The sequence below is a fragment of the Tauraco erythrolophus genome, chromosome 4 (genome assembly GCF_009769465.1).
Source record: "Tauraco erythrolophus isolate bTauEry1 chromosome 4, bTauEry1.pri, whole genome shotgun sequence".
NCBI classification, from domain to species: domain Eukaryota; kingdom Metazoa; phylum Chordata; class Aves; order Musophagiformes; family Musophagidae; genus Tauraco; species Tauraco erythrolophus.
This window is the reverse complement of record NC_141468.1, coordinates 69,107,588-69,134,350: the sequence shown is the minus strand read 5'-3', so window position 1 is coordinate 69,134,350 and position 26,763 is coordinate 69,107,588. Positions and strand designations below refer to the sequence as shown.

Sequence of the window (26,763 nt, the reverse complement as noted above, 5' to 3'; positions counted from 1 at the left end):
TCTTGCAATGTTCACTATTCAAATAACTTCTTCCTTCTGCACAGCTTTTCTCTTGGAGAAGTGGTGTGTTGGAGTAGACTGCTGAAGTAATTGCAGTAGATTTGCTTCACTTTATACCACAACCCCAACATTGATTTCAGACTTTCAGAAATCCAGAGATACTGAGTTTCTCAATCTGTCCTTGAAAACGAAATGTGAAACGCGTTTCGTATTGTAGTTCCGGGGGATGCACATGTGCCGTTCCACTTTCCTTGTGTGCATCAAGAGTGTGGCTTTTCTCTGCTTCTCCATCGGTTTCTTTACTATTCTGTTTTATTTGAAGATGCTATCAATAATTGGGAAAGATGTGGCAAAATTCTCACAAAAGATCAAAATCCAAGGGATTCTCTCTACCTCCTAGGTTTTCTTAGATAAATTATGATTTTAAAAGTTGTAAATACATGTATTTGTAGAAGGCACAGAAGGGAAGCTGTACAGTATGGATTTAGTCCTCAAACAAAACCACAGGTTAGATATGTAGAAGGTCAAGTATGGTCAAAAGACGATAATGCAGTTTTAAGGAATTACAAATAAAATAATTTAGGCCATGCTTTGTAAACAACGCCTTTCAAGTGCTTCGTTATGATTAGCTGTTCTTTCTTTAGTGCTCTACCTGACCTATCATGTTTATACACGATCAAAGAGGATGCAAACAATCTTTCTGTGTTAACTCAAGTCAGTTTTGAATGGTTACATTGGAACTCTATAAGAGGCGATCCCAAATGGAGGGATTTTCTGTTAAACGCTTAGAACTGTTTTATAGCCTTGTGTGACTTCGTTTCTTTCCTGTTTGCCCTGAGATTCCACCCTCTTACTTTGCAGGACTACCACGCCCCGAATTGGAGATATTCTGCAAAAGTTAGCTCCTTTCCTCAAGATGTATGGAGAGTATGTGAAGAATTTTGATAATGCAATGGAGTTGGTGAAAACATGGACTGAACGGTCACCCCAATTCAAATTCATTATTCAAGATATTCAGGTAATGGGGAGAATAAGGTAGATCTCCAAGTAATTCATACATAAAAATATATAGGTTTGTGGGTGAAAAAAGAATTAAAGAGAAAATTAAATGCTAACTCCTTTAGAATTAAAAGTTGTCGTTTTTGTCCGCTTCACACCGCATCCTGTTTCTTCTTCTCCCTTCACACATGCACAAATACCCGCACAAATACCCATGCAAATCCAGCCTTTCCAGTGCAACGTAGAGGACTAAAGTAGAAGGGCTGTAACATGAGAAGAATAAAATATACTCCGTTTTGTTGTAGGTATTAAAAGTAAATACTGTTTTAGGATAAAGTAACGTATCAGTGCAGCTATAGATTCTTGCACCGAATCTGTAAGTACTCTGTTGGCTCACACCAGGGCTGTTATGCAGAGCACTACACTTTGGAGGCAAGTATATAATCCTAAATGCTGAGCCCCAAAAGGTAAGGGAAGCTTAACAGCTGAGCCACACACCGTTCTTTTCAAAGGTGCGTTTTATACCCTCTAGTGCTCCCTGTAGGTTTCTCTGTGAATTGGCACTGAGCAGCTAGAACCAGGATAAGGTATTTCTGTGTAAATTTTACTGCTCTGTAGGGTCTTGTGATTCTAAGCCGGGGAAGACAACTACGTGTATTTTAATGTAATCTTTTAATTACATCTAAGATTATCGAAGTGAATATGCATCTTAAAGCACTTCTGAGGGGGGTTATGTTATGAATGAAACTCAAAGAAAGCACTCCCTGCTCAGGTAGATAAATGGGCTATAAAGGTATATTTTTAAGAAGTGCTTTCTAATACGTGGTCATGAACTGTTCTTATTAGTTTAGTTGTAATTCTTTTGTCTGAGTTATTACAAAACTAAGTTAAATTACAGTGGAGTTTGGGAGGATTTTTTTTGGTAGCACTTTTATATGTGCATTCTACTGGATACTTAGAAAACTTTTTACAACTACTTTTAGGAAAGATTTTCTAATTATTTGGTTCAGTAAAGTAGTTCTGTTTTGTTTCAGAAGGTCTCTCATGCATGTTTCAAATACATTATTTATGTTTTATCAATCATAGCTTTCATTTTACTATATCCTAATAACATTTTTGCCTCCTACATTGAAATATGTTTGCAATTTTTTAGAAGGAAAAAGTGTGTGGAAATTTGACATTGCAACATCACATGCTAGAACCAGTACAACGCATTCCACGCTACGAGATGCTTCTAAAGGATTACCTAAGGAAATTGCCTCAGGATTCTCTAGACTGGAAAGATGCTGAAAGTAAATATCTTCTAGCCATTAAAAGAGCTGTAATATTAGTAAGAGGATACTGTTAATTAAAGATAATTTCAGGAAAACTAAAATGAAAAAGCAAAATCTCTCTGAAAAGAATGATAGAATTTTTTCAGTGGACTTGTAAGATTCTTTGAAAAAAATCTGTTCCAGTAGTAGATGATCTTAATATAAAAACTATAAAGCCTCTAGTATTCTCCTGAAGTACAGAACTTTTGCTTTAGTTTTGGAACATCGCACAGGTCTTGATTCATTTGCTTTGCGGATGTTCAGGAATTGTGGTGGCTTTTCTGTCTTTTTTTTGGTCAGCATTTTTGTTTGCTTTATGCACATTTGGAACATATGTCTCTTACTTATAAAAAAAATAGAGTTATTGTATTTTTAAGCTCCTGCAGGCAAAAAGAATAACCCATTTTAAAATGGATTCCTCTCTATTCACACAAGAACAGTTCAAGCTATTTCCATGAATTGTTCAAAATTACTTGCCAGACAATTTTCTGAAATATTTCATTGTTAGTGCCATTACTGTAAATATCTGTTATGTGAGCTGTTTCAACTAAAAAACAGTGTGACATTTTAGACTACTTTGAGAACAGAGCAGAGAGAACCATGACTGTTCGTGTCACAAAAAATGTGATTCAAAGTGCTGAAACTCTAAAGTAATCTGCAGCAATTCTCTTCTGATCTTTCCAGATTATAATTTCTTTTGCTAGCTGACTTTCTTATGCTGTACACTTTACCTTGGTTAGTTTTTATTGATAATTTAAGAAATTTATTGTAGTGTGTAATTTACATAAAAACGACACAAACATAATTTTGTAAAATGATCCTTTTTTTTTTTCTATGTAATATACAAATACATAAAAATGCAGGTTTTGGTTTTACTTTTTTCTTTTTCTTCTGTCTAGAATCCCTGGAAATTATATCCACTGCAGCAAGTCACTCTAATAGTGCAATAAGAAAAATGGTAAATTATCCTTGTTTCCTTGTCCGTTTCTAAATATATTCTATTTGAGTATTTGGTGAAGCTAGGAGTGTGAATTTCAAATCTTTCCTAAAATGGCAAAAATGAGTTTCCTGGGTCCAGGTGATTTCTCCTACTGAATTTATTTATACAGCTCCTGGGAACGATAGACAAAATTTGGCATTGCACCCAATTCTCTCAAGTGGAAAATGGGACAAACTAGGTTCCTCTCCTTGCTCAAATAGCTGACACTACACTGGACTTTTAACCTTGTTTTATTTATTTCTGTTAGTGGAAGAATACTGTTTGTTAAGAGTAGTTACTGTTTATCACATTGGGCTGGCATCACAGGTACTTCCTTAAGTACGTGAGATATTTTCAACCAAAAATAATGCAGTTTGTATGTATAACTGCATTTTTTTAATTACGATGTAGATAACATTTCTAAAAGTACTTGTTACTGTGTCAACTACGTTAATCAATCTGTATGGCTGGCCATACATATGGGGTATGTATATGTTTTTCAAAGCTGACCTTCTCCAGACTTACACAAGCTGCCATCATTTCATTTAAACACGCTTAAAGATCTATGCTTTTAATTAATAAGTTTTACAACTGTGTTTTCACTATAAAGGAGAATTTAAAGAAATTGTTAGAGATATATGAAATGTTGGGAGAAGAGGAAGACATTGTGAACCCTTCAAATGAACTGATAAAAGAAGGACAGATCCTTAAACTTGCTGCTCGCAATACATCTGCTCAAGAACGGTATCTTTTCCTAGTAAGTATGGTGGCCGGTGTTTGTAGGAGTGGCTGTATACCTTTCTAGACTTGAAAGAACTACCAGAGAGGGAAATCCTCTCTAGTTGGTGTCAATACCTTTCCACTCGTGATGTTAGAGCATGAGTAAACCCTATACTGCCCTTGGAAATGCCATTTAGAAAAGGATATATGGTTTTAAATAAATGGAACCAGTGTCCAGCAACTCAGTTTTAAACAAGTGATTGCTGATTATAAATGCAAGTCCTAGAGCATGAGAACTTTTGACATTCTCATGAAACTAAAATGTAAAGCTTGGGATTTTAGTCTTGTGTTGGAGTCCTAGTAAGTCTCATGGTCCTGTGGAAGCTTGTTATCATGGCAGGTCATCCACCTCTCAGGTGCCTGTGTCCTGTCTTAGAAATAACAAGCTACAGCCATGCTCCCTTACAACTGCCTTGGAAAAGGTTTGATGTAGTTCATTGCTTCCCATGCATTAAAAATTGCTAATACGTTTTTGCTTACAGGCCTCTGGCATTGCACATCTTCTGGTTAATAAAGACCAGTAACAGGTTGTTGAGGCACAACTCCTGCTTATCGGTGCTTCAAACAAAAGGAGAAATCATTGAATAGTAAGACCTCACGTGGGGCTAAACAGCTGATTAAAATGAAGTGCACTTCATGTGAGAGGTGACAAGTTCAAATGTGCTGTATCTGTGATGCAGACCAGGCAATAGGCTAGGCAGGATTTCTATGAAATAGGATTTAACCGAAGTAAGTTTCCCTTTTTAATAATTAATTTTGAGAAAAATGTGAGGAAATTAAACACTATCAATCAGAATTAATAACTGTGCTTCTAGGCTGGAGCTTTAGATTTTTAAATGTTATTTAAAGTTCTAATCTTTAATAAATGAATATATCTTTGTCCTGCTCATGTACGTTTTTTTTTTCCTGTGATATTGAGGGTTTCAGTGAATAAAACTCTAAGAAATGTTCTTCTGTCTTGGAGAAAAGTCAAACAATGTCTTCAAATAATGTTAGTTACAACTTCTACAAAACCAAATGATTTTGGTATAGGGCAAACATAAACGTATACACTAAATAAAAGAGTTCTTATTCTGCAGTTTAGAGTAGGTTTTGCAGAATTGGGGCATAAGAATGGGTTTTTTTAACAAAAGGTTTACAGAGGTATAAAATACCAAGTCTGAGAATAGTTGATAATAAATGCTATGAAGCCTACTGCATATGCAGAGCAATTATTCTTATATCCACTGAAGCTGTCCTTTAATGTTATTTCTAACAAGAAAAAATTGTCTTACATTAGAGCTTTGGTCTTCTATATCAGGTGAGGAGGAAAGAACCTGCTTTCTCACCCACTAGGTCTAGCTTTGCAATATTGTCCAGCTCTCAGTAGAAACTGCGGCTGTATCTGTGTTTTTGTTAAGGCAAAGCCACGTCTTTATTTTTTCTCCAGTTTAACAATATGTTGCTCTACTGCGTCCCCAAATTCAGCCTGGTAGGATCAAAGTTCTCGGTTCGAACCAGAGTCGGCATAGATGGTATGAAGATTATAGAAACTCATAATGAAGAATATCCACACACTTTTCAAGTGTCCGGAAAAGAGCGAACACTGGAGTTGCAGGCCAGGTAAGCAGTCTTTTTATCTCCTTTTTGGAGGATTAAATATATACACACAGAAGAATGGACTAACAGATTTGGAGAAAGATGCAGTGGGCTTCATCTTAATATCAGTATTTTGAAAATAGCCTAGGATGCCAAAAATCATAAATTGTCAGTCCAAGAATCTCTTGGAGTAGAAAATGCATCTCAACATATAGTGCATTGCCTTACTTTGCAGAAATACTCAAGGTAGCTGTGAATGGGCTGGCTGGAAAATTGAAAGCAACATACCCAACTGATGCAAAGGCAATCTGTCTGACTTAAGTGTTTTGGGACACTGTGTTAATCTCTAGGCTATGCTGCTGCCTCTGGTACCTGAGCCACCTTGGTACAAATGGGCGTGTTCACCTCAGGGCATGTCCACGCAACAAAACTCTCCACCCTGGTGGGTTTATCTCCACAGAACATAGTTGTCTACAGTGGTAGATGGGCACCTGCTTTCCTCCATTCCTCAGGCCTATTTCCAGTCTACCTATTTTCCTATGGTCCCAGGTATCAACCTCACCCTGGAAGGCAAGTTCTCCTTTTAGTTCTTGGGTCCTTTTCCTCCAGCTGCACTCTTCTGACTGGCACTTTTCTGCTCTCCTTATTAGTCCTGGTATCCATCTCTTGCTGGGTTACCTTCCCATTTCTGCTTTTTGCATTGTCCAGACTAAACCTTGCCTGTCTAGACTGCCCCACCTCAAATAGAGTGCTCCATCTCTCCTTTTAGACCTGCTTAAAGATCCTAGTCTTAGCAGTCAGGATTTCATTGCAGAGAGGCAAGGATTGAATACGCAGGAGGATGTCCATGGTGGATACAGTTCTGTGTTGCCACCATGTATTTGGGGACAAACCATAGCTTGCTAGCAAATGAGCTTGCAAGCCACTTTCCTTTGTGGAAAAAAACTTGTATGATTTAATGAGAGTTACAGCGGTGAATATAGAAAGATAACAGCATATAGAAATTTACTGACACTATCATTGAATTTGAAATTAAATATATACTTTGAAAAATATCAGGAAAAAGCTTTCCACTAAGGTCTGCAAGATTTCTGGGCCACATTTTTGGCTATCAGTCACATCTGCTATAAATTGCTGTATGATGTCTTGCTAAGTATTTGGCAAGTTGTTATGCCATATACCCATTTCAATGGTGAAAGATGGCATCTTGCTGTATCATTTGTGATGTATGTTTTAATTGGAAGAGAAATGCTACAACAAAGTAAGTTTTTGTTAATTTTCCTGTATTACCAGTAATTGGAAGTTTATTGCATGAGTTTATTTTATGTGTGAGAAGAACATGTTTTCATTTTTTGTTTTCTCTTATGGACATTTTTAGAATTCATTAAGTCTGTACAGAATTGTGAAGGGATAAGTACCAAACAAGATAGTATGCAATTCTATTAGAATAATCTTGATTTAAGTGTGAGTATTGTATGTACCCTATACCTTAATGTTTTTCATTCATGAGCTTGTATTAACAGTGTTGTAATGTTTAGTTTATCCTTCGGGGTTTCTTTACTAGCAGGCTTCTATTTATTTTTCAGAATACTATTTAAGTACATTTTCAATCCCTGGTTTTAAACAGCTAGCAGATTATTTCTTTGAGAGGTTGACAATTTGTTAAAACATTTAATAGCTCAACTTTTGGTTTTTTTGATGTAAGCAGGTAGGGAGAATTGTTTTGACTGTTTAAATAGGTTTCTTCTGCCTCATATGTAGATGGTAGGTGGGAAGGGGAAAAAACTTGCTTAAAAGTTTTACTAATATTGCAAAATATGTGAGGAACTGTTTTGATTGAGATGCTGTAAAAGCTCTCTTTCATATCTTTCAGAGCAATCCATAGAAAAATTAAGAGATACATAGGAAAAATGTGTGTTAGTATGTGAACTTAGTAGTGTGTGAAATGAGAGGAGAAAAAAAACACCTATACCCAAACTTTACTTTGTCCTCTTTTCCTCTCTATCCTGTTCTCAAAAAAAAAAACCCAAAACCAAAACAAAAACAGTCTAACAATGCAAATACTATTACTACTTTTAAATGCATATACGTTTATCTTTCAACTTGAATTCACTCCTTAGTGATTGCAAACTTGTGAAGCCTGAAGTCATCTTTTTGTTTTCTCTGTTATTTCAGGGTTTTTTTAAGTTGGAGACTTAACAATTAATATTGTTTAAATATAAATTCCTGAGAATTACCTTAGAAGTTTGGCTTTTGCAAGAAGTTGTTGATAGTGAGAGAATGTTTCCTGAAGTAGTTTTGGACTAATGTGTCAAATATTTCTTTCAGTTCTGAACAAGATAAGGAAGAATGGATAAAGGTAAATTAATCTACATTCTTTATTTTCTAAATACTTTTTCACTGAAGCAACCAAAAAAGTAATATTCCTATTTTCAAGCTGCAGATTCCCTCTGCTGATAACTGATCAGAATGTAGAGAGTCCTTTTTCAACGTAATATGTTTCAGGAGTTGTTCCACTGTTTCCTTAGGCGCTTCAAAATACTATAGAAGCTTTTCAGCAGAGGAATGAAACTTTCAGAAATGCTATTGCTAAAGAATATGAAGACATGCCTGTTGAGGTTTCTGTAAGTTGCTGTTATTCCTTTGTAACCTTTTTAGTACCCATTTTGTTCTTCAATAATTGGAAAAAGTTTGGCAGAAACTTTGTTTTCAAGCTTATCATTGTTTTAGAAGAGGAATTACAAAGTAGTCATCTTGTTGGTAATTGTTTTTCTTCATAATGCCAAGTCTTATAAACAAGCCTCTTTTTTTCTTGAAACACATAACAGAGTACCCTTCCAGTGATGCATAATGATTTTTGACTGGGTTCTTTGTTATTTCTTGTATAGATTTCAAAATGCATCTTGAGCTATGTTTTGCCATTTCCTTTCCAGAGGAAGAGAATAATTACTTTCTCTATTTAAAGTACTGCACAACTTTTTATACTGACTTTTTTTAATCTCCCATCCTCCTCCTGGCCCTGTTCAGAATGCTGAGCTTGGGAAGAGAGCACCGAGGTGGATACGAGACAACGAAGTAACCATGTGCATGAAATGCAAGGAGCCCTTCAATGCACTGACAAGGAGAAGGCACCACTGCCGAGCATGTGGACATGTAAGTGCAAAACCCCAGCTGCTGCAGCTGGCGAGCAGACTTGGGAATGGGTCTAAGCACCTACTTGACTTCTGGTGGCTGCTTGTTATGGTGCAGAGTTTGTTGCTGTGCTTGTGGCTGAAAGGGGAAGCTGCGTATAGCGTACCGCAAAGGATCCTCCGTCTGCTTTAGTTGGCATGGTAAACTCGCAAGAAATTTGGAGCAATGCAAGATGTACGTTTGTGTAAAATGTCCCGAGCCCCTGGCTGTACTACACTGTGACTTCTGAGTGGCCTCCGCTGATCTCAACAGCTTCAAGACCATATTAAACTGGCATAAACCAGCATTACCCCTGGCAGCACTGGCAACCTCCTCTTCCCATTCTGCTACCTCATCTCTCCTCTTCGCAAGAAGATCATGAAGCCCTGTGATTTTTCACTGGCCTGACTTGGAACTGTTCCCAGCTGGGTTCAGTGTGACTGTGCAAACATGCATGAAACATCAGGGAAGGAGAGAAGGTTAGGATGAGGAGAGAGTCTTACTGCTGCTTTCCATGGATGATGCTATGGTAACGTATGCCACTCTGAAGTGACCATGAAATAGTGGTATGTCTTGAAAGTTTTCAGAAGTTAACAAAAGAGGAAACACTTTGCGTTCTTTTCTTGCCGTCCAGCAGCTACGCCTTTCTCCAGCAGATGGTAGTGCAAGCCCAGGTTTAATATTTGTCTTGCAGGTTATCTTGTATGATTTCTAATGTTTTTATGTGCTATGAACACTTATTGCATTCACAACGCTGCTTTTGTGCTTTGCAGGATACTAGAGACTTTTTCAGAAGCTCTGAATTATTGATTATACAGTTGTCATCTGGATTTTTTTCCAGGTCATTCTGTCTTAAAACTCCTCCATTAATGTTAAGAACACATCCTTCCTTTTTTTCTTTCATTTAGACTCGTAATTACTTCCCTCTTTTGTAGTTCTATCACATCTCCTTCCACTTTAATTTTAAACATTTTTTCATGGGGATTAATTTGGGTCAGTGATACTGTCTCTTCAGCAGTGACTAATTGGGAATACTTAACCAGTATTCTCTAGAGATACAAGTTGAAGGTACTGATCTAGATTAGTACTGCAGAGCTCTGGTCCAAAATAAAATTTTGCTCAGGTATTTGAGTAGTTCAAGTCCATTGGTCAACCCTTCTCTCTTGAAATAACTTCACTCACGCTTTTTATGCAGGGCATCTCTTTCCCCTGAAAGAAGATTTCTGTGGAAAAATATTTCTAATGAAAGAACTTCTCAGAAATCTTCTTGCATTTCAGTTTTCTCTATATATATTGTGAACAGACAAAAGACAGTGTGACATTGGCTTATGTATTCTTTGTACTCATGAACAGATTCTGAAACTGTAAATTTAATATTTCTCAAGTTAAATAAATAACCATTTCTGAGTTTATTATTTTTTTTTAATCCTTGAAAGTGCATCTCAGTTGTACATTTCTGAGGTTATGTAAAACTTAGAAAACAACATGGTAAGTGTATCTTTTCAGGTTGGCATCTAAAGAAACTGGAAACTGGAGGATTTTCTTCCTGCAGTGTGGTTTGTGCTATGTTCTGATTCTAGTCCTAACTTTAACCTACAGATGTCATTGAAAGCCTAATCTGATTTTATACAAAGTGCAAAATTCCCACCAGGTAAACAGTAAAAACCACTTCCAGTTAAGAAGCAGTGGCACAAATTTGGAAAAATCATTATTTTCAATTAAGTTACTGTTGACATAATAGCATCATAAAACAATTATCTTTCTTGTTCTGTATAGTTAAACAAAATATTGCTCATTAGATACAGTAATATTAACTTTAAATTAAATTCTGTTTCCATAAAGTTTTATAGATTCTTAAATATTACATGTTTGTTTATCTTTTTTGTTTCAAAGGTGGTTTGCTGGAAATGTTCTGATTATAAGGCACATCTCGAATATGATGGCAATAAATTGAACAAAGTCTGTAAGGACTGCTATCATGTTATAATTGGTTGTACAGATAGTGAAGAAAAGAAGAAGAAAGGGATCTTGGAGGTATATAATTTAAAAATACTATATGTGCATAATTGCAAACAGCTTTGACTCATCAGTAGGTGAAAAACGGTAGCATTCTGGCAGGGCCAGTTTCTGTTTGAGAAATAAAAAGTAAGTGGACCAAATTCATCCCCTCCAATAAATTTTGATTTCCACCATCCATCTTTTAGAATACTACTTTGTTTCTTGCAACTTTTTTTAAAGAGGGGAATTATGAAAATTGGCTTGTTTGCTTCTTTCCAGTTACATCAGCTAACATGATAAAACATTACCTTTTCTTATAAATCTTCCATTTTCTTCTGCTACTATAATGATTCTTGAAAACATAAACCCAAACTGAAAGAACTGGGGATGGAGGAGAGGGGAATGGGGGAGAATTTTGCTATTCAAAGTCTTCAGAGTAATTAGATACTGTTTTGTTCAGTGTATACAATGTACCTTTAAGTCCTCAAGTGGCTCTCAGCTTTTGACATCTAAAAACTCCAGGTTTCAACCAGACAACATCAGGGAGAGAAATGAGCATCCTACAATTGCAGTTAACCTTCACATTTCATAAATCCCCCTTTATAGGCCCTTTTAAAATGCCTGATGTACATCAGAAAAATATCATCCTAACTTTGTCAAGACGTATATTTGCCTTGGGATGTAGTAGAGAAGGCTTGACCCTTGAGCTAAATACAACAGAAAAAGAAGGCAAAAATAAGATACAGATTGTAATTCTATTTACAGTTCATGGTCCATATTGGCTTGACTACACTCTTTTAAATGAGGAAGAGTAAGGAGCACAGGACTACTATCTTACCTTATAGTCAAGAGATTGCTGTTTCTTGGCAGGATGGCTTCTTTGAGGTAGCTGAAGGAGCTATAGAGTCTCTTAGAAATGTTTGTCTGCATGCTGGGTCTCATGACAACGGAGTTCTTGGTACTACGTTGCAGCATCCAGACAGTATTGCCGCTGAGGGAGGAAAAAAATGGATGCAGGGAAATATTAGCACATAATCCTTTTGTGTTCTTTCTGTTCTTCCCAGGGTCGCTATTTAACCCAAGTAGCATGTCACTCTGTCTTCAGATTTTAAGCAATTCACCTAATCTTTTCTCTAGGATTAGTGCTTGTATTCTTATGTTGTTATTGGAAATGTGTTTGCATCTGATCCTGTCATAATATTTTGACTGCCAAAATAGAGTCGTTGTCATATTGGACAGTCAGTAGCACTTGCATGCCTAACATGATGTTATCTTAGAAATAACATATTGTGGTAGATACTAAGATACGGAGAATAGCTAGCTGTGGTGACAAAAGTGATCTAGAAATGTATAGCCCAAAATTACTGATGAAAGAAGGAACAGATTACACATGTGGTGAGGGAGTACACATTGTGACTGTATGTATGCATCACATAAATATTCTCTGCAAATCCAGTCCTTAACTTGGGTATTTGCTCAAGCTGTTTTGCACGTTATCTAAGATTTCTATCATTCTATGATTCTATGATTCTATGATTTGATAGGAATGGTGATGTATTTCAGCCTTTCTGTTCTCTGTGTTTACAGTCTCTATTTAAGAAAGTTTATTTTTCTTTTTCTGCTTTATACTGTCTCCTAGATTGAATCTGCAGAAGTCTCTGGAAATAGCGTAATATGTAGCTTTCTTCAGTACATGGAAAAATCAAAGCCCTGGCAGAAAGCATGGTGTGTTATACCTAAACAGGAAGCTCTTGTGCTGTACATGTATGGTGCTCCACAGGTATGTACGGAGAAAATGGAAAAGATTTTAGTAATTATTGTCACTGACATCTGAGGAAGAGAAGTGAAATAGCTTGGGAATGGAGGAAAGACTCAAGTGATTGTACCAACCTGTGTAGTGAACGAGAGGTAACGGGCAGATTAGTTGGCGGTTCTTCATCAAGAACTTCTCCTTCTTCTTAGGACGTTAAAGCTCTGGCTACCATTCCACTTCTGGGCTATGCAGTAGATGACACTCCAAGAAGTGCTGACCTCCCACACAGCTTCAAACTGACCCAGTCTAAGTCTGTGCACAGCTTTGCTGCGGACAATGAGGAACTAAAACAGAAATGGCTAAAAGTTATCCATTTAGCTGTCAAAGGTGAGACGCCAGAATGTCAAAATGAACTGCAAGTGAATTTAGAAGAGCAGCCTGAATCTTCTAAAACATTTGAATGCTGAAGCTCAAGAACACATGGTATTTTTAAAATATTTCAATTGAATTCGTGGTTAACCTTTTTGTTAATCTTTCTTTGCTCAATCAAGGAAAAAAGAAAGAGGAAAACAAAAAACTTCTTACTACCGTACACATCTTTAGCACTTTATGTTTGGGAAAAATTCTGGTCTTTTTAGGGATCTTTTTCTTATATTTATGTTCTGTCAATAAAAGTGATGTACAGGTCCAGTTCAGAGACTTTTTTAAAAAATGTGAATGCTATTAAAAATACTTACTAACTTCACTGTACTACTTGTTTGTTGTCATACAAATTTTTTTTTGAAAATCCAGTTGCTCTTTGGTTAATGTTTGCTACTTTCATGAAGAATGCAAATATTGAAGCTTCCTACTTACATGTTAGGACTTGCAACAGGATAAAAGATATACCTCCACATTGCCAAAATTGATCTGTAGTTAAATATACAGGGACAGTTTGGTTTAATGTATGTAGCTTATAGTTTGAATTCCACAGATCTGTACATATGTTGTATTCACTTGTCTCTTTTTAATTACTGCAAATTGCTTTCACTGGTATATTGGCTTTTAAAGTTTCAGTTTATCAAGGAAACAATCTATTGGTTTCAATCTAGAAATGAATATCTAAAATATAAAAAAACAATATATAATATATGTACAGTATTAAAAATGTACAAAACTTGATTTTTGCTTTGATTTCACGATACTGGGTTCCTATTAGTGAATAATTTATTTTAAAAGCATGTTTTCTATTTCAAATTAAACACAGTCCTAAATTAACAAATACTGTTCAGTGATTTGTTTTAATAGCTGACATTTAATGAACTTGATATTTTTATGCATTAAAAAATAGCAGTAATGTAAGTGGCATGCAATAAATAAGTTCCAGTTGTGTTTAAAAAAAATAGTTAGTTTTTCTTCAGTGTCCTGTCACTGTTATCTTTTAACAGTGTAGTAGTTCATTACTAAAATGCAGTACGTGGTTTGGAAAAGCAACAGGTTCTAGTAACCTCTGGGAACGTGTATTTTTGCTATTATGGTTATTGGAGCAAAAGTACATTTTGAACTTCAATCCTTTAATTTTTGCAGAAGATTAGGTACTGTAATACTTATTTATGAAAACAATCTTCAAGGAATATTGTTATAAAGTGGAGCCTGCTTTATATGAATCTGGTATGAGGTCTGAGCCTCCAAATCTCAAGTTGCATTAACTAACATTATTTGGGTTCTGCTTAGGGAATAAGGGTTTGTTGGCTTTACAATATTAAGTCCCTTATGAACTTCCATTCTTATTAGGGTTTTTAAATATTGGAGCAATGACCTCCCTAAAATTTCATCCTTAGATAAATATGACAAATTCAGAGGTAGTGATTGACTATCAAGTAGACAGTTAAAATCATTGCCATCTTTCCATTTCTGACTCCTCAAAGGAAGGAAAATATGTAACTTTCTACAATCAACATTCAGGAGTCTTACTTCTCAATGTAACTTCAATCTGTATTTTAAATCACGTGAAGCTGAAGAGCTCAGGTTCAAGTCCAGTTTTACTAGTAACACGCGGACTGATTTAAATTGTCACTTTTTTATAATGTCATTTCCAGACAAAGTATTCACTGAACTCCCACTCTCACTTTACTCTTTTTTTTTGCAACACTATAGGGAAAAAAAAAAGTTATTTAGCATTTAACAGAGGATTGTTAAAGTAACCTCTGTTTTTAGTGTCAAGCATACATAAGTACACAATGTCTATCATTCTTTGGTAAGAAGAATTTCATGCAACTTAGTGTTAGTGGGCTGGATTTTGCTCTCACCTGCACAAATCCAAAATCTACCATTGCCCTTAGACTTCAAAGCTTTAAAGTAGTGTTAGTAATTATCAGGACATGGCATTATAGAGTACTAACTCTAAAACTGACTTTGTGCATGTCAGTTCTGAATTATTCCTTGGGTGCTCCATCTGTCCAGATTATTCTGCATGTAACCCTAGTATTACTTTTATGTGATGAGCAAGCTCTTCTGTAATTTTCTAAGAGATTTTAAGTTTTTTTCTACTGTCAGCTGTATTTATCTTTATTTATGGACATTTCACGCCCATTTTGGTTCACAATGGTGTGTACCATCAAATCTTCTAGCTAGTACGTGTCGTCTTGTGTATGCCTTGGCGAGGGATGGGGGGACATTCAGGTAAGCAAGAAGATCTCTCTGTGGCTAACTTTCTTCCATGGTCATCTCCTGAAAGTGGATATCTTCTAAAAGAGTCTCAAGTGCAATTGTGGGATCCAGAGAGTCATCTTACCACATCCTAACGTATAAAAACATTGTTTCCCATGTTCAAGTTGTTGAGTGTAAGGAGAGAAGTTGCTTTAAAGGAGTCCCCAGATAAGATGGACTGAGCTATTCTGAAAATAATATGATGGTATGACTGTAATCATGTAGTACATTCTGTTTTCTAAGCTCCTGCAAACTTAATTCTGAGCTAAGTAGGAAGACTTGTTCCAGCTAAATGACTAGGAAAATGATTAAAAGCAGCAATTTCTAGGTTGCCTTATCGTTACAGTGGTACTGAGTAGCTGAAGCTGCTTGAATGATTTCAGTAACTCCCAGACAAATCCCTGCATTTAGGCATAAACAATTTGAAATTAAGTTAGCATTGGGAGTAATTTATTTGGATGTTAGCCTCATGTTTGCTCTCAGCCATTAAAGTTTATATAGCGCAGGATATTTTATTTACCCTAGTGAAACCTATTTCATGTTCTCTTAATCAATTGGTTGGTTGGAATTGTTCTCTTCTGAGTCAGAATGTCTTGGCACTCGAATGTATGGTTCTGTGTGTATTTTGATGGAAAAGTATGTAACACCAATATTAAAGGAGATCAGAAGATTAAGAAGTTGCTTCTAGATTTAACCATCGTAACTGTCTTACTCTATTCTCCACAGACAAGCCACCCTTACAGCATTTCGAAACTTTTTAAACTTTAAATTGTAAATTATTACCACAGAGGAACAAATTCAAAGTAGTAACTGCAGTGGCTTAAGTATCATGACCAAAGCAGTCAAATTAAAACCATCATTCTAACAAGGTATAGGCTGTTCCCATTTGAACTGTTAAATTCTTAAAAAAAAAACAACCAACCAAACAAGCATTAAATATATTAGCATAAAGCTGTGTGTATAAGGAATAAACTATAACTGAGAGCATTCATTCGTAATACATGAATGTATGTGAATGGCTCTGCTGAATTATTTAAGCTTTGTGATTCTTGTGTTCAAGAAATGCTTCTCACTTTAAAAGTGATCAGTCTTCTGTGCAATTTAAAGCAAATCAAAAGTTATTTTCTGCATTTTTACCTGTATTCAACCAGAACAATGGCTAAATTTTATCATGAATATGTTTGGAATATATCAATATATTTTTTTCAAAATGACTTAATGTTTTTTCCCTATCATGGAAAAATAGTGTATCATGACATCTGCATGTCTGCACCATTCTTCCAGATCCTCTCAAAATTTTTTTCTGGTATCAGGTGCTCCTGCTTGGCTGAAGAGCATCTGTAAAATCTATAGCATCTAGTACTTTCATATCCCTTTACACTGAGTAGTTTTCTTTATTCCAAAATGTATTTAATTTTTATGTGCAAAATAGATATTGAGACTACAAAACATTCTCTTCTATTTGGAGTAGAATATTAAACCACTTTAAATGCATGTAATATAAAGCAGCACCTTTTTATGCAAAACCATCTCAAAGTGCTTTATACGTGTCCACAAAGATTCTAAATTCATTTCATAGAAAAGAGGATTTTTATTCTTCATATTTTTAAATTATGGATGAAGGTACTCATTAAATGTAGAATAAATACACTACCGAGTAAATTTTAGTTGAGATTATAGAAGTATGCTCTGAAGAGTTCCAAGTGGAGTCAGGAAGAAAAAATACAATATATTTGTATAAAAAAATAAGAGGGAAAGACATGGAAACACTTGACAGGTTCTTTGGGTTTTGTTGGTTTGTTGTTTCATTTTTTTAAACCTACATAACCACATAACTAGTATAAAAACTTGTCAGCTTTTCATTTCAAGACCAGACTAAATAAAATGAACAGAGGGTAGACGTTCCTTATACTGAAGGAAAGGCTTTCAGGAAAGAAATAAACATTTCATGTAGAAATAATTCTAAGCAATAAAAAAGAAGCTTTCTCCATAAATCTATTAAGAGATCTTTAGCTGGTGTAAACTAGCATAGATCTTCTTGGACCTATTATACCTTCAGTGATTTAAATTCATGTAGAATCTGCCCTACATTATATAAAGACACTTATGGAAAATCAAGATTTCACCAGTTTGAGAGCTGATGATTTACTGTGTCTCATGTGGAATCACAGTGCTCAGTTGAACTTCAGATGGGTTTCAGTTGCAGGTAACTGATACAGGGGTGAATGTAAACAGCTGGAAATACAGATCAAAAAAATAAATGATTGGAGGAGGGAAATAATTTTCTGGCAGAATTGGCTATCCTTAGGATAAATCCATCGGTGAAATGGGCATTGTTCTTAGTCTGTGGTGTCCTGTTATTTGAAATCTGAAATGAAATATATGGAGTTATTTTTTTGTGGGTTTTGTTGGTTGTTTTGTTTTTTTTTTTCTCCAGTCTGTGGCCCTATTGGTATGAGGAATTTACCTAGCTGGTTCTGACCCATGGGACTGTAGTGAAGTATGTTCCTTGGATAGGAGTTTTAATCTGCTAATCAGATTGTTTCCGAAATCTTTTTCCTTTTACAGAACATAACATTAACTTAATGATTGTATATGTGTGTATATATACACATAAGCATATGTACGTGTGTGTATATGTATATATGTGTATTTATATATTTGAGACTATTATTCAGATGACCTGTTTTCAAGCAGTATTTTACAATCAAAAAACACACTGTGCTGCGTTCAAGATATAATGTATATTGACTGTGTTGAGTATGCTTTTTAGAAGAAAAAATTGACAGAAGTAGATCTACTTTTGTGGCATGTTTACTATTTCAGCCTAATTTAAAAAAAAACAAACAAACATGCCAAATTCAGTAAGGCACTCAATCTGCTTCTTTTGAAACCTTGTGATTAAATTCCTTCCCAGGCTCAACTATGGCATTTTTCTTTCACTCCTTCCTCTTCCTAGCACAAGTGAATGTAAAATATGGTTTTTCTTTACTAAAATCTTCAGGCAGATTTATTTGAATAAAACATGTTTTCAGCCACTGCATAACACCAGCCTACTTCAGTTTATAGTTCATCCTTGTAGATTCATTAACTATTTATGGTGAAAACATTTAGAAAAGGGGGAATTGTGTCAAAGCATTTTTGAATGTATGTGCCCTAGTATTTTTAAGAAAGAAGCTAAATTTGTTGCATGTAGGGAACAGTTTGCAATAGAAGTATTGTTGGTTTTTTTTCTACTAGTATATTTTCTATTCTGCAGCCCTCAAGGTGGATTAATACATTAATTTTAGTGGGAGCTGGATCAACTGTAACGTTTGACATCACAGTCGTAGGTTATACACTTCAATTCCCCTTCATTATGGAAACATTTCTGGGTTTAATTGAAAAAATACTTTTTTAAAAATAATACTAATATTTGGAAGAGGTGTAAATTTGTTCTGGTTTTGCAATAAAGTGAATATTATAAAGGTGAAATATAAATGCTGTTGTAAGTTGTGCAAATGTAAGTGGTCATTTTTATGGTCGAGACATACATGAATGTAAATAATTTGCAGATACTGTGTATATTTTCTGTAGTATATGTATATTTGGTCATAAGGTGGGTGGAGAATTGTAAAAATTAAGCACTTTAATTCCCGTTGAGTACTTAAAAAGAAAAGAAATTTGTATCCTGTAAAATAAAAGCATCATTAAATACGTATTGCTGGTTGACTTTTTTTTTTTTTTTTAATCCAACTGTTTACTTTGCTGCTGAAATCTTTAAACTGCGTTTCCAGTTGTGTGTATGACTGTAAGTACCTATCTGTTTTGGAACACTGATATCTAATTTTCTGAAGTGCTGGCTATTCACAAGTACTGCTAAGCTGGTGGAAGATAAATTGTGAATATATAAAGGGTTGTATATAATGCTATGACATCTTAGGTTGGGAAGATAAATCCTTCACAATTTAGACCCAGATTTCTATAATTGGAAGAAAAATGTTCTCTAATGTGACCAGGACATTATGAGAGTACTTTATGGGCTTCTACACTGATACCGTTGTAGGAAAGTGCAGAAAGAAAGGAACGTGTTCAGTGTAGCCCCACATCTTTCTTACTCAAGCACTGCTCTGAACAGAACGATGGAATAAAACTTTGAGCAGCTGCTGAGTGTAATCTCTTGTGCACTGAATTAAAAAGTGGTGTTGCAAAGCAAAAATGACCAGGTAATTAGCTAGATCAGGGTCCTAAGCACAGGCAATTTTGAATCTTTAAATTAATTTGCTAGCTAAGCACACATTCCGTTTATGGAAGTGCCACTTAAACTATAGCAATTCCTTTTCTAAGTGTCCTTTAACAGACAGAACAATTTGCAGTTGCCTCCAATTTCCATCATCTGTACACAATAAACCTCTTTTGATTGTATCTGATTTATTCTTGGTATTCTTCTGCAGGTGGGCACAATGTTGCAGAAAAGACTTCTCTCAAAATATAGAGAGGAAAATTTACTGTATTACTTGTTAGCTCCTGTCTGGAAGGAGCTGTATACAAGAATTTTGTTCAGTTTCTACTTTTTCTTCTTTTTTTGCAAACACAGCAAACAAATTAGTATTTGAAATAAGTACTGATGAAAAACAAAGGAATGTTTCCCTCTCCATTTACATATTTTTTTCCACTAATTTTTCACATTTTCCCCCCTATGATTAACTCTGTTCCAAAACCATTATTTTCCTCATTAAACACAATGCAATGCCTTCTACATGGAGACAAAAAAAACCCCAGAATTTACTCTAAAATGTGCTTTAATAAGGAAATACAATTATAAAATTCAAACTATAGGAAATCCGTAATTACAGCTCCTACTTAATTCCTATATATCAGCAGGTTTGATAAGCACTGATATTTCTACTTGGTAAAAAATTGTCCAGGAGCCCATCAAGTACAGTGTTAGTAAGTTAAGTGGTAGGTGGCGGTGTCTCCTCTGGCTCTCCCTAAGAGCCGAATACTGCCTCGTTACCACAGAATTGTTCTTGGCATTCTATGAGCTTCCTGACATGAGAGAAATGGCATGCCTGCCTTTGGTAAACACAACACCTGGAGCTTGTTTGCTTTAAAGAAATTGCTCTGGAGGGTCCTGTGGTGTCTCTAATGAAGAAGCAGAGGGATCCTTATGCTTGTGACTGTTTTGTCTTGGAGCCACTCACCCTCTGCCTCCTTGGCCCTGTGGGCTAAGAAGCTATGACAATACTAAGCCTCATCAGACCCAGTTCATGTGGTAAATCAGAGTACACCCAGCTGAGTTTATTTGCTTGAGGTCTACCCCATGTCCGTGCTGCTAGTTTCTGTTTCTGTCTCAAAAACCTAATGCTCTGGTGTCATGAGCAGGATGTGCTACCTGCTCTCTATCTCAAACTGTTATATTTCTTTGTGTTACAACGTATTTCTCAAATTACTTTCCCTGATTTAAAGTCCTAAGTTATGAAGAATCCATTACATGCCCAGGTAAGTTTTCCAGTTGTTAGCTATGCTCTCTCTAGTCATTGTTTTTTTTTTTTCTTTTTTTTTAATAATGATTCTTATCACTAGTCAGAACTTACGTAGCCTCCCACCATCAGGATCTTATCTGGAAAATTCCTTAAGAATTTCAAACACCAAATCTCAATATATGCTTTTGTTTGCTAAATGAAGGAAATCTCTGCTGTCAGAAGCATCTCCTTATGGAATAGAGCCTTAGCTAAGAATCTAGGGTAAGACTTAGTGGGCTGCAGAAGGATTTCTAGATTCCAAAACTTCACATTAGTTTACTGAATACCACCCTACTTAACTTGAAGATTCCAGAGGTTTCTAGATTTGGTTTATGCATTTGTAATATGAAAATAGCCCATGGTTCAAGAAACAGAAATCGCCTTGGGAGCAGAATCCAGGATTACCCTCTTTCTTTGCCTTCTCATAGCCTTATGTTCTCTTCTGCTCCTTCCTATTCCTGTCTCGGAGCCAGACAGTCGCAGCGCTTTTATGTGGGCAACATGTGGAAATGAACTCTCTCTTGTGTCCTCTGGACACTCAACTCATATCTCTGACTTCGTGAGCTTGTGTTCTAAAATAAGGCTGGATGTGTTGTGCTCTCTTTTGAATGTGTTTTAACACAGTATACCCAACTCGTATTTCCAAAGTCTAGGTAAGGGTCCCTGCTTTAGGGAAACATTTTTTGGACTCAGATTGCTACTGAATAGAGGAGCCTTCCTGCAGTGTGAAATTAAATGAATGACCTTGCAATGGAAGAAAATAAGATTTCAACTGTAATTCTGTTTAGACCTATTGCCTGGTGATGTGGAACTACCTGCTTTGCCTGTTCTGTCTTACTTGCATATTTCTTGGCTTGCAAAAGTGAATTCAAATATTTTATCTCAAGGCTTTTGGACACGGCATTTACAAAAGGCCTACCTTTCCAATGTTGCATTTTGGAATTTGATTTCAGACTAGCACTAAGCTGGTCCTATTAACTGAATGTTTAGTGGCTGAAGCACATCTCGCAGTTGTTTCACATGAAAAGGCACACATCCATGTGCTCCAAGAAAATTCTGTGATACTAAGCAAAGCATGGCAGGCAAGACATCAAGCATCCACTCCAGAACTGCAACCCTGACCTCAACTAAAAAGCTTAATAAGATAGATACACTTCGGGTATCCATTAGTCTTATATAGAGGCTGTGGTGTTGTAAGTCACGTATGTTTGACTGTTTTTTTTCCAATTTAAACATAAAATTGTGCCAATCATAATATAAAAAGCAACATGCAAAAGAAAACATGTATTATAAAAGTAAAAAATGCTCCTCTTGGTATACTATTTTATCTTAAAAGACCACAGGAGATAGCCTTATTTAAAATACTAGATCCAGAAGTAGAAGATACAAGCTCAATTCCTCCCAAATACCAGCCACCTCTGGTTGGGGTCAAGTTTTTTTCTTTTCCTTTCTAGTTATATTGCCTCAGTTGCAATGCTAAGAGCATTTTGTTTTCCAATAAAGTTACTTTCTTGGTAGTAGACAGAGGTTATTGCCTTTATTCTCAAAATGCTGGTCCTTTAAAGTCTTCTCCTTAAAATTGGACTGCAAACCACTGGAGTGCTGAAAATCATTCCCTGAAGCAACTGTTACTATTGTGTTTGTTATTCCAAGCAGTCTGACCACCCCAGTTGCGGGAGAAGGAAGCACTGTTACACAGCAGTTCAGAATGATACAGAAATTATTTTCATCTCTAGCCAAAGCTTTTCCCTCTGTTGGCCTTGTCAGTAACGTTGATCTCTCACAAACCCCAGAGTGCTCAGGATTTGTTACTGATCGATGAACTTTGACTGCTGTGTTTGCCCTGTGGCTCTTACCCACCGTGCCCTGCCCCTTCCTTAACTTGAAACCTGCTTTCAGTTCTGCAAGCGTGTTTTACGAGAAGTTGGGTGACACCCCCAATATTCAACAAATTTAGATAAATAACTTCCCTGTGGATAGAGAGACAGAATATAAGGAACTCTCAGTTGTCTGCTTCATCATATTTTCTAGCAAAGCTGCATCCCTGCTCCAGGATTATTTTGTTTTGTCAGAGACTGTCTCTCTGAACAGGTAACACGTAGCTCACGCGTAACTGTGACCTTCTTACAGCCACCTGAAGCGTGGAGGAGAGCTCGCTTTGCCAATTCAGCACAATCCCTGGACTATGGATTTGAAACCTCTGATTTCTGTTTCTTCTGAAAAAAAAAGAGCAAGGTTCAGAATCTCTCAGCTTGGGAGATCTGTGTAGAACATCCAAATGGTGGGTCATTCCGTCACGGGATTTCAGGAACTTGATTATCTCAGCTTCTAATTGTGTTCGCTGTGCAGATGTCTGGTATAAGCGCTGTGAGGAAGTCTTACAGTTACTTTTGTGATGAGATTGCTTTGGAGAATACAAAAGCACCATTCAATTTGTCTTCCCATAAAAATCAGGCTCTGCCAGACCCATATAATCGCTGTATTGCATAGTTCCAATAGGTGATGTTACCAAGAATACCAAGGAATACCAGAAGTATGTTGCTAATAGGTTTTGTGCAGTACAAAGCAGTATGACTATGCATGCAGGGCAAATGTTATGTTACATACTCGATACATTTCTATATGGTAATCAAACATTTATTTTTCTAGACAAATACGATGGCAAAGAAACATGCTTTACTGAGGTGCTAGTTTGTGGTCTTCTTGCCTGGCATAAATTAATTAAATGGGAAATGACTTGTCCACTACTGTCAGTATGTCAATATGAAGAGACTCCAGCTGCCTGAGCAAAAATGGAAGCAGATGATGATGCAAAACTGTAAAGAAATTTGTATCATGGAGTAGAAAAACTGGATTTTTTTTTCTCCTGACTTCAAACATAAAACCAAGGAGGCTTAAAATGAAATTAGAAAATGACAAATTTAAAACTGACACCAATTTTTTTTTTTTTTGCATTATGCATAATTAGATCATGAAATTTACTGTCACAGCATGTCATTGGAGCCAAGAATTTAGAGCGATGGGATAAAAAAACTATTATATGGTAAATAAGGCAATCTAGTTTCCAGTTACATAAAACAGAAGAAATATTGAACTGTCTACTGCAGATTTTAAAGCAATATCAAAATTATTTAATACGCAGTTTTGGAATCAGAAGATCTCATTACTGCAGCTTCCTATTTTCCTCAGAGGGATGATGCTGGACGGTCTTAGAGACAAGATTCTGAGGTAGATTGATATCAGGTCAGATTCAGTGTGGCAGTTTCTGTTTCCTCATATCAATTAACTTTTGGTAAATAACCAGTCTGACTACTATTGCCTTTTATCAGATCTTTGAGTTTCTTGCTCAATACAACATAAGTCAGCCATGGAAAGTTAGAGTTAAAGCTACAGATGACCATTGCTTGTTAAAATGTTTATTGCTTTGGCACAGTCCTCAACTGGGCTGAGGTAAGTGCAGGATTAAGTTGGTGCAGGACGTGACGCTTCATAGCAGAGGCATTTCTGGCTCTCACTTTTTAGCCAGGAACGTACAATGTGTAAAATTTGCATTCTGAAGTTTCTTAGTCTCCTCTCTTCTTTACTACTTTCTTCTTGCTTTCCTTCATTAATTCACTTCCTCCATCTGCGCTATGCTTCTCCATTTGGATACCCAGCCCTTGATAAGCATTTTGACATCTCTGCTGGGCAGGCTAGTTTATCTTAACTCGGTTCAGCAACCGATATTTTCTCTGTGTGCTTCTTGAATATTATACTGATAAAATTCTAAGAATAGCCGTACTGGGACAGACTAAAGGGCAAGCACACATAGTGCTTCTGCATAATACTATCCCAGCTTCCAACCACTGTCCGCTCGAAATGTACAGAGCTAGATTTGATTCCTACATAGCTATTTATTTACATGCAAGAAATTTCTCTTAAACTTGTCCAAACACTGTCTGAACCAATTTAAACTTTTACTGTCTCCAATATCCTTTGGCAAGGAGCTCAACAACCCACCCATGAGGGGATACTGTCTTTGTTTTGTTCAGACCTTGCTCCTTCTGATTTTGTTAGATGCTCCCAAAATACTTGTATTGGAAGAGAAACAAAACTCCAGGCTGCTAATGATTACACAGACCTCTAATCCTCCCTACCCCTCACCATTTCTTTTGTAGAGTGAAGACTCCTAGCTTACTTAATTGATCTTGATATTGAAGCTGTTCCACGCCTTTCATCATCGTTGTTGTCCCTCTCTGACCCTTTTCCCGTTCTACATTCTTTCCGAGATGTCCCACTTCCGATCTAAATTAAAACAGGTTGTACTTGCTCCATTTCACAGAGGTGTCCATGAGGTCCTGTGGCAAAATACAAGTGGCAGGAGAAAAGAGATTCACATAGAGAAATAATCTGGTGTTATCTCTCTGTTTTAGGTGCCAGCAGCATCTATTCTTGTGCAACTAGGATGATTTTTTAATATTATTTCTTTCTTTTCCTTCCAGGGGCTCAAGGAAGTAGAGGAGACGAGGCTACATGCTAGACAAGGAATGGCAAGCCCTTTAGAAAGAATATTTGCTGTGTCAGGTGTACAATGTGAGGAATGTTTGCTATTGTCCTGGAAGCTGGAGAAGCAGATGCCAAATGGCATCCTGCTATTAATGATCTCTAAGTGCAATCTGCTCCAGCACACTGAAAGCTAATGAGTGAAACCGCTGGATAATCATGTCTATGTGGCCATGATAAGGACCCCTCACCAACAGGTCACTCAAGACCTTCTTCACAAAATTTTACACACGTTAACTGCTTATCTCTCTGCTGAATACACTAACTCTTGAGTGGTTTAATTTGCTTAGCCATCTTTATGCTTTTATCACAAAATACTAGTCCTCTGACAAGCAGTGTGAAATTTCCTGGATAAGAATGAGAAATTTTATTGTGAAGATATACAGATAAGAACATATTTCCTTCAACATTTGAGGGTTTCAAGACATGAAGACTGAAAAAGACTAATTTGTATACAATAAGAATATAAATTCTAATGGCTTTCAGAACTTGAAACTTTTGGAAGTGTTTTTACTCTGTTGGCTTACAGGAAAGGAAAAAGCCAGAATTCAGTTCAGTGCTATCATGTTAATAATTTACATTTGAGAAAACGCACTCAAGGGAAAGACATTTAAAGAGGAGACAGCTTATTTGTTGTGATCTCGCGTCACAAGTCATCCTCTGGTTTCATTCTATCTTTTTGAACAACGCAGCTGAGTACTAGATCTCATACATTTTTCTCCAATTCCCAAGCCCTGCCAGGCACCTCAACCAAACCCGCCATTAAAATTTATTGAAAATGTTCATTTATTAAAATTTCAGATGCAGAGATTAGTTGAAAAACTCTCAGTGAAAACAAAAATACCCGCCAAAAAAAAAAAAAGCGAAGAGAATGAACACAGCTCTTTTAGAGGTGTCCGTTGTGATTCTCAATGTCTTACCACAATTACATTGCGATAACGTGCGAACAGAAATGGAACAGTCTCAGGAACAACAGAAACAGGGAGAACTGAGACCCCACCTCGAATACTGCATCCAGTTCTGGTGTCCCCACCTTAAGAGAGACATAGATTTGTTGGAGCATGTTCAGAGGAGGGCCACAAAGATGATCCAGGGGCTGGAGCACCTCTGCTACGAGGACAGGTTGCGGGAGCTGGGATTGTTCAGCCTTGAAAAGAGAAGACTTCAGGGGGACCTAATAGCTGCCTTCAAATACCTGAAGGGAACCTACAGGAAGGCTGGGGAGGGACTTTTTACAAGAGTGTCCACTGACAGGACAAGGGGAAATGGGTTTAAGTTGAAGGAGAACAGAATTAGATTAGATCTTAGACAGAAATTCTTCAGTACGAGGGTGGTGAGACTTTGGAATAGATTGCCCAGAGAGGTTGTGGATGCCCCCTCCCTGGAGGTGTTCAAGGCCAGGTTCGATGGAGCCTTGAGTAGCCTGATCTAGTTGAGAGGCGTCCCTGCCCGTGACAG

At 36.5% G+C, this 26,763-nt stretch overlaps 1 protein-coding gene across 1 annotated transcript in view; it reads left to right on the top strand.

Annotated features, from left to right (window-relative positions):
* FGD4 (FYVE, RhoGEF and PH domain containing 4) overlaps positions 1–13,038 on the top strand; it is a 114,791-nt gene extending 101,753 nt beyond the window's left edge. The window contains exons 8-18 of the mRNA XM_086610396.1: positions 862–1,018; positions 2,153–2,291; positions 3,212–3,270; positions 3,902–4,048; positions 5,501–5,673; positions 7,978–8,008; positions 8,178–8,273; positions 8,677–8,802; positions 10,714–10,854; positions 12,458–12,598; positions 12,781–13,038. Of these exons, the coding sequence (XP_086466522.1) occupies positions 862–1,018; positions 2,153–2,291; positions 3,212–3,270; positions 3,902–4,048; positions 5,501–5,673; positions 7,978–8,008; positions 8,178–8,273; positions 8,677–8,802; positions 10,714–10,854; positions 12,458–12,598; positions 12,781–13,038 (1,468 nt within the window). The remainder of the gene's footprint in view (positions 1–861; positions 1,019–2,152; positions 2,292–3,211; positions 3,271–3,901; positions 4,049–5,500; positions 5,674–7,977; positions 8,009–8,177; positions 8,274–8,676; positions 8,803–10,713; positions 10,855–12,457; positions 12,599–12,780) is intronic.
* The last annotated feature ends 13,725 nt before the right edge of the window (positions 13,039–26,763 follow it).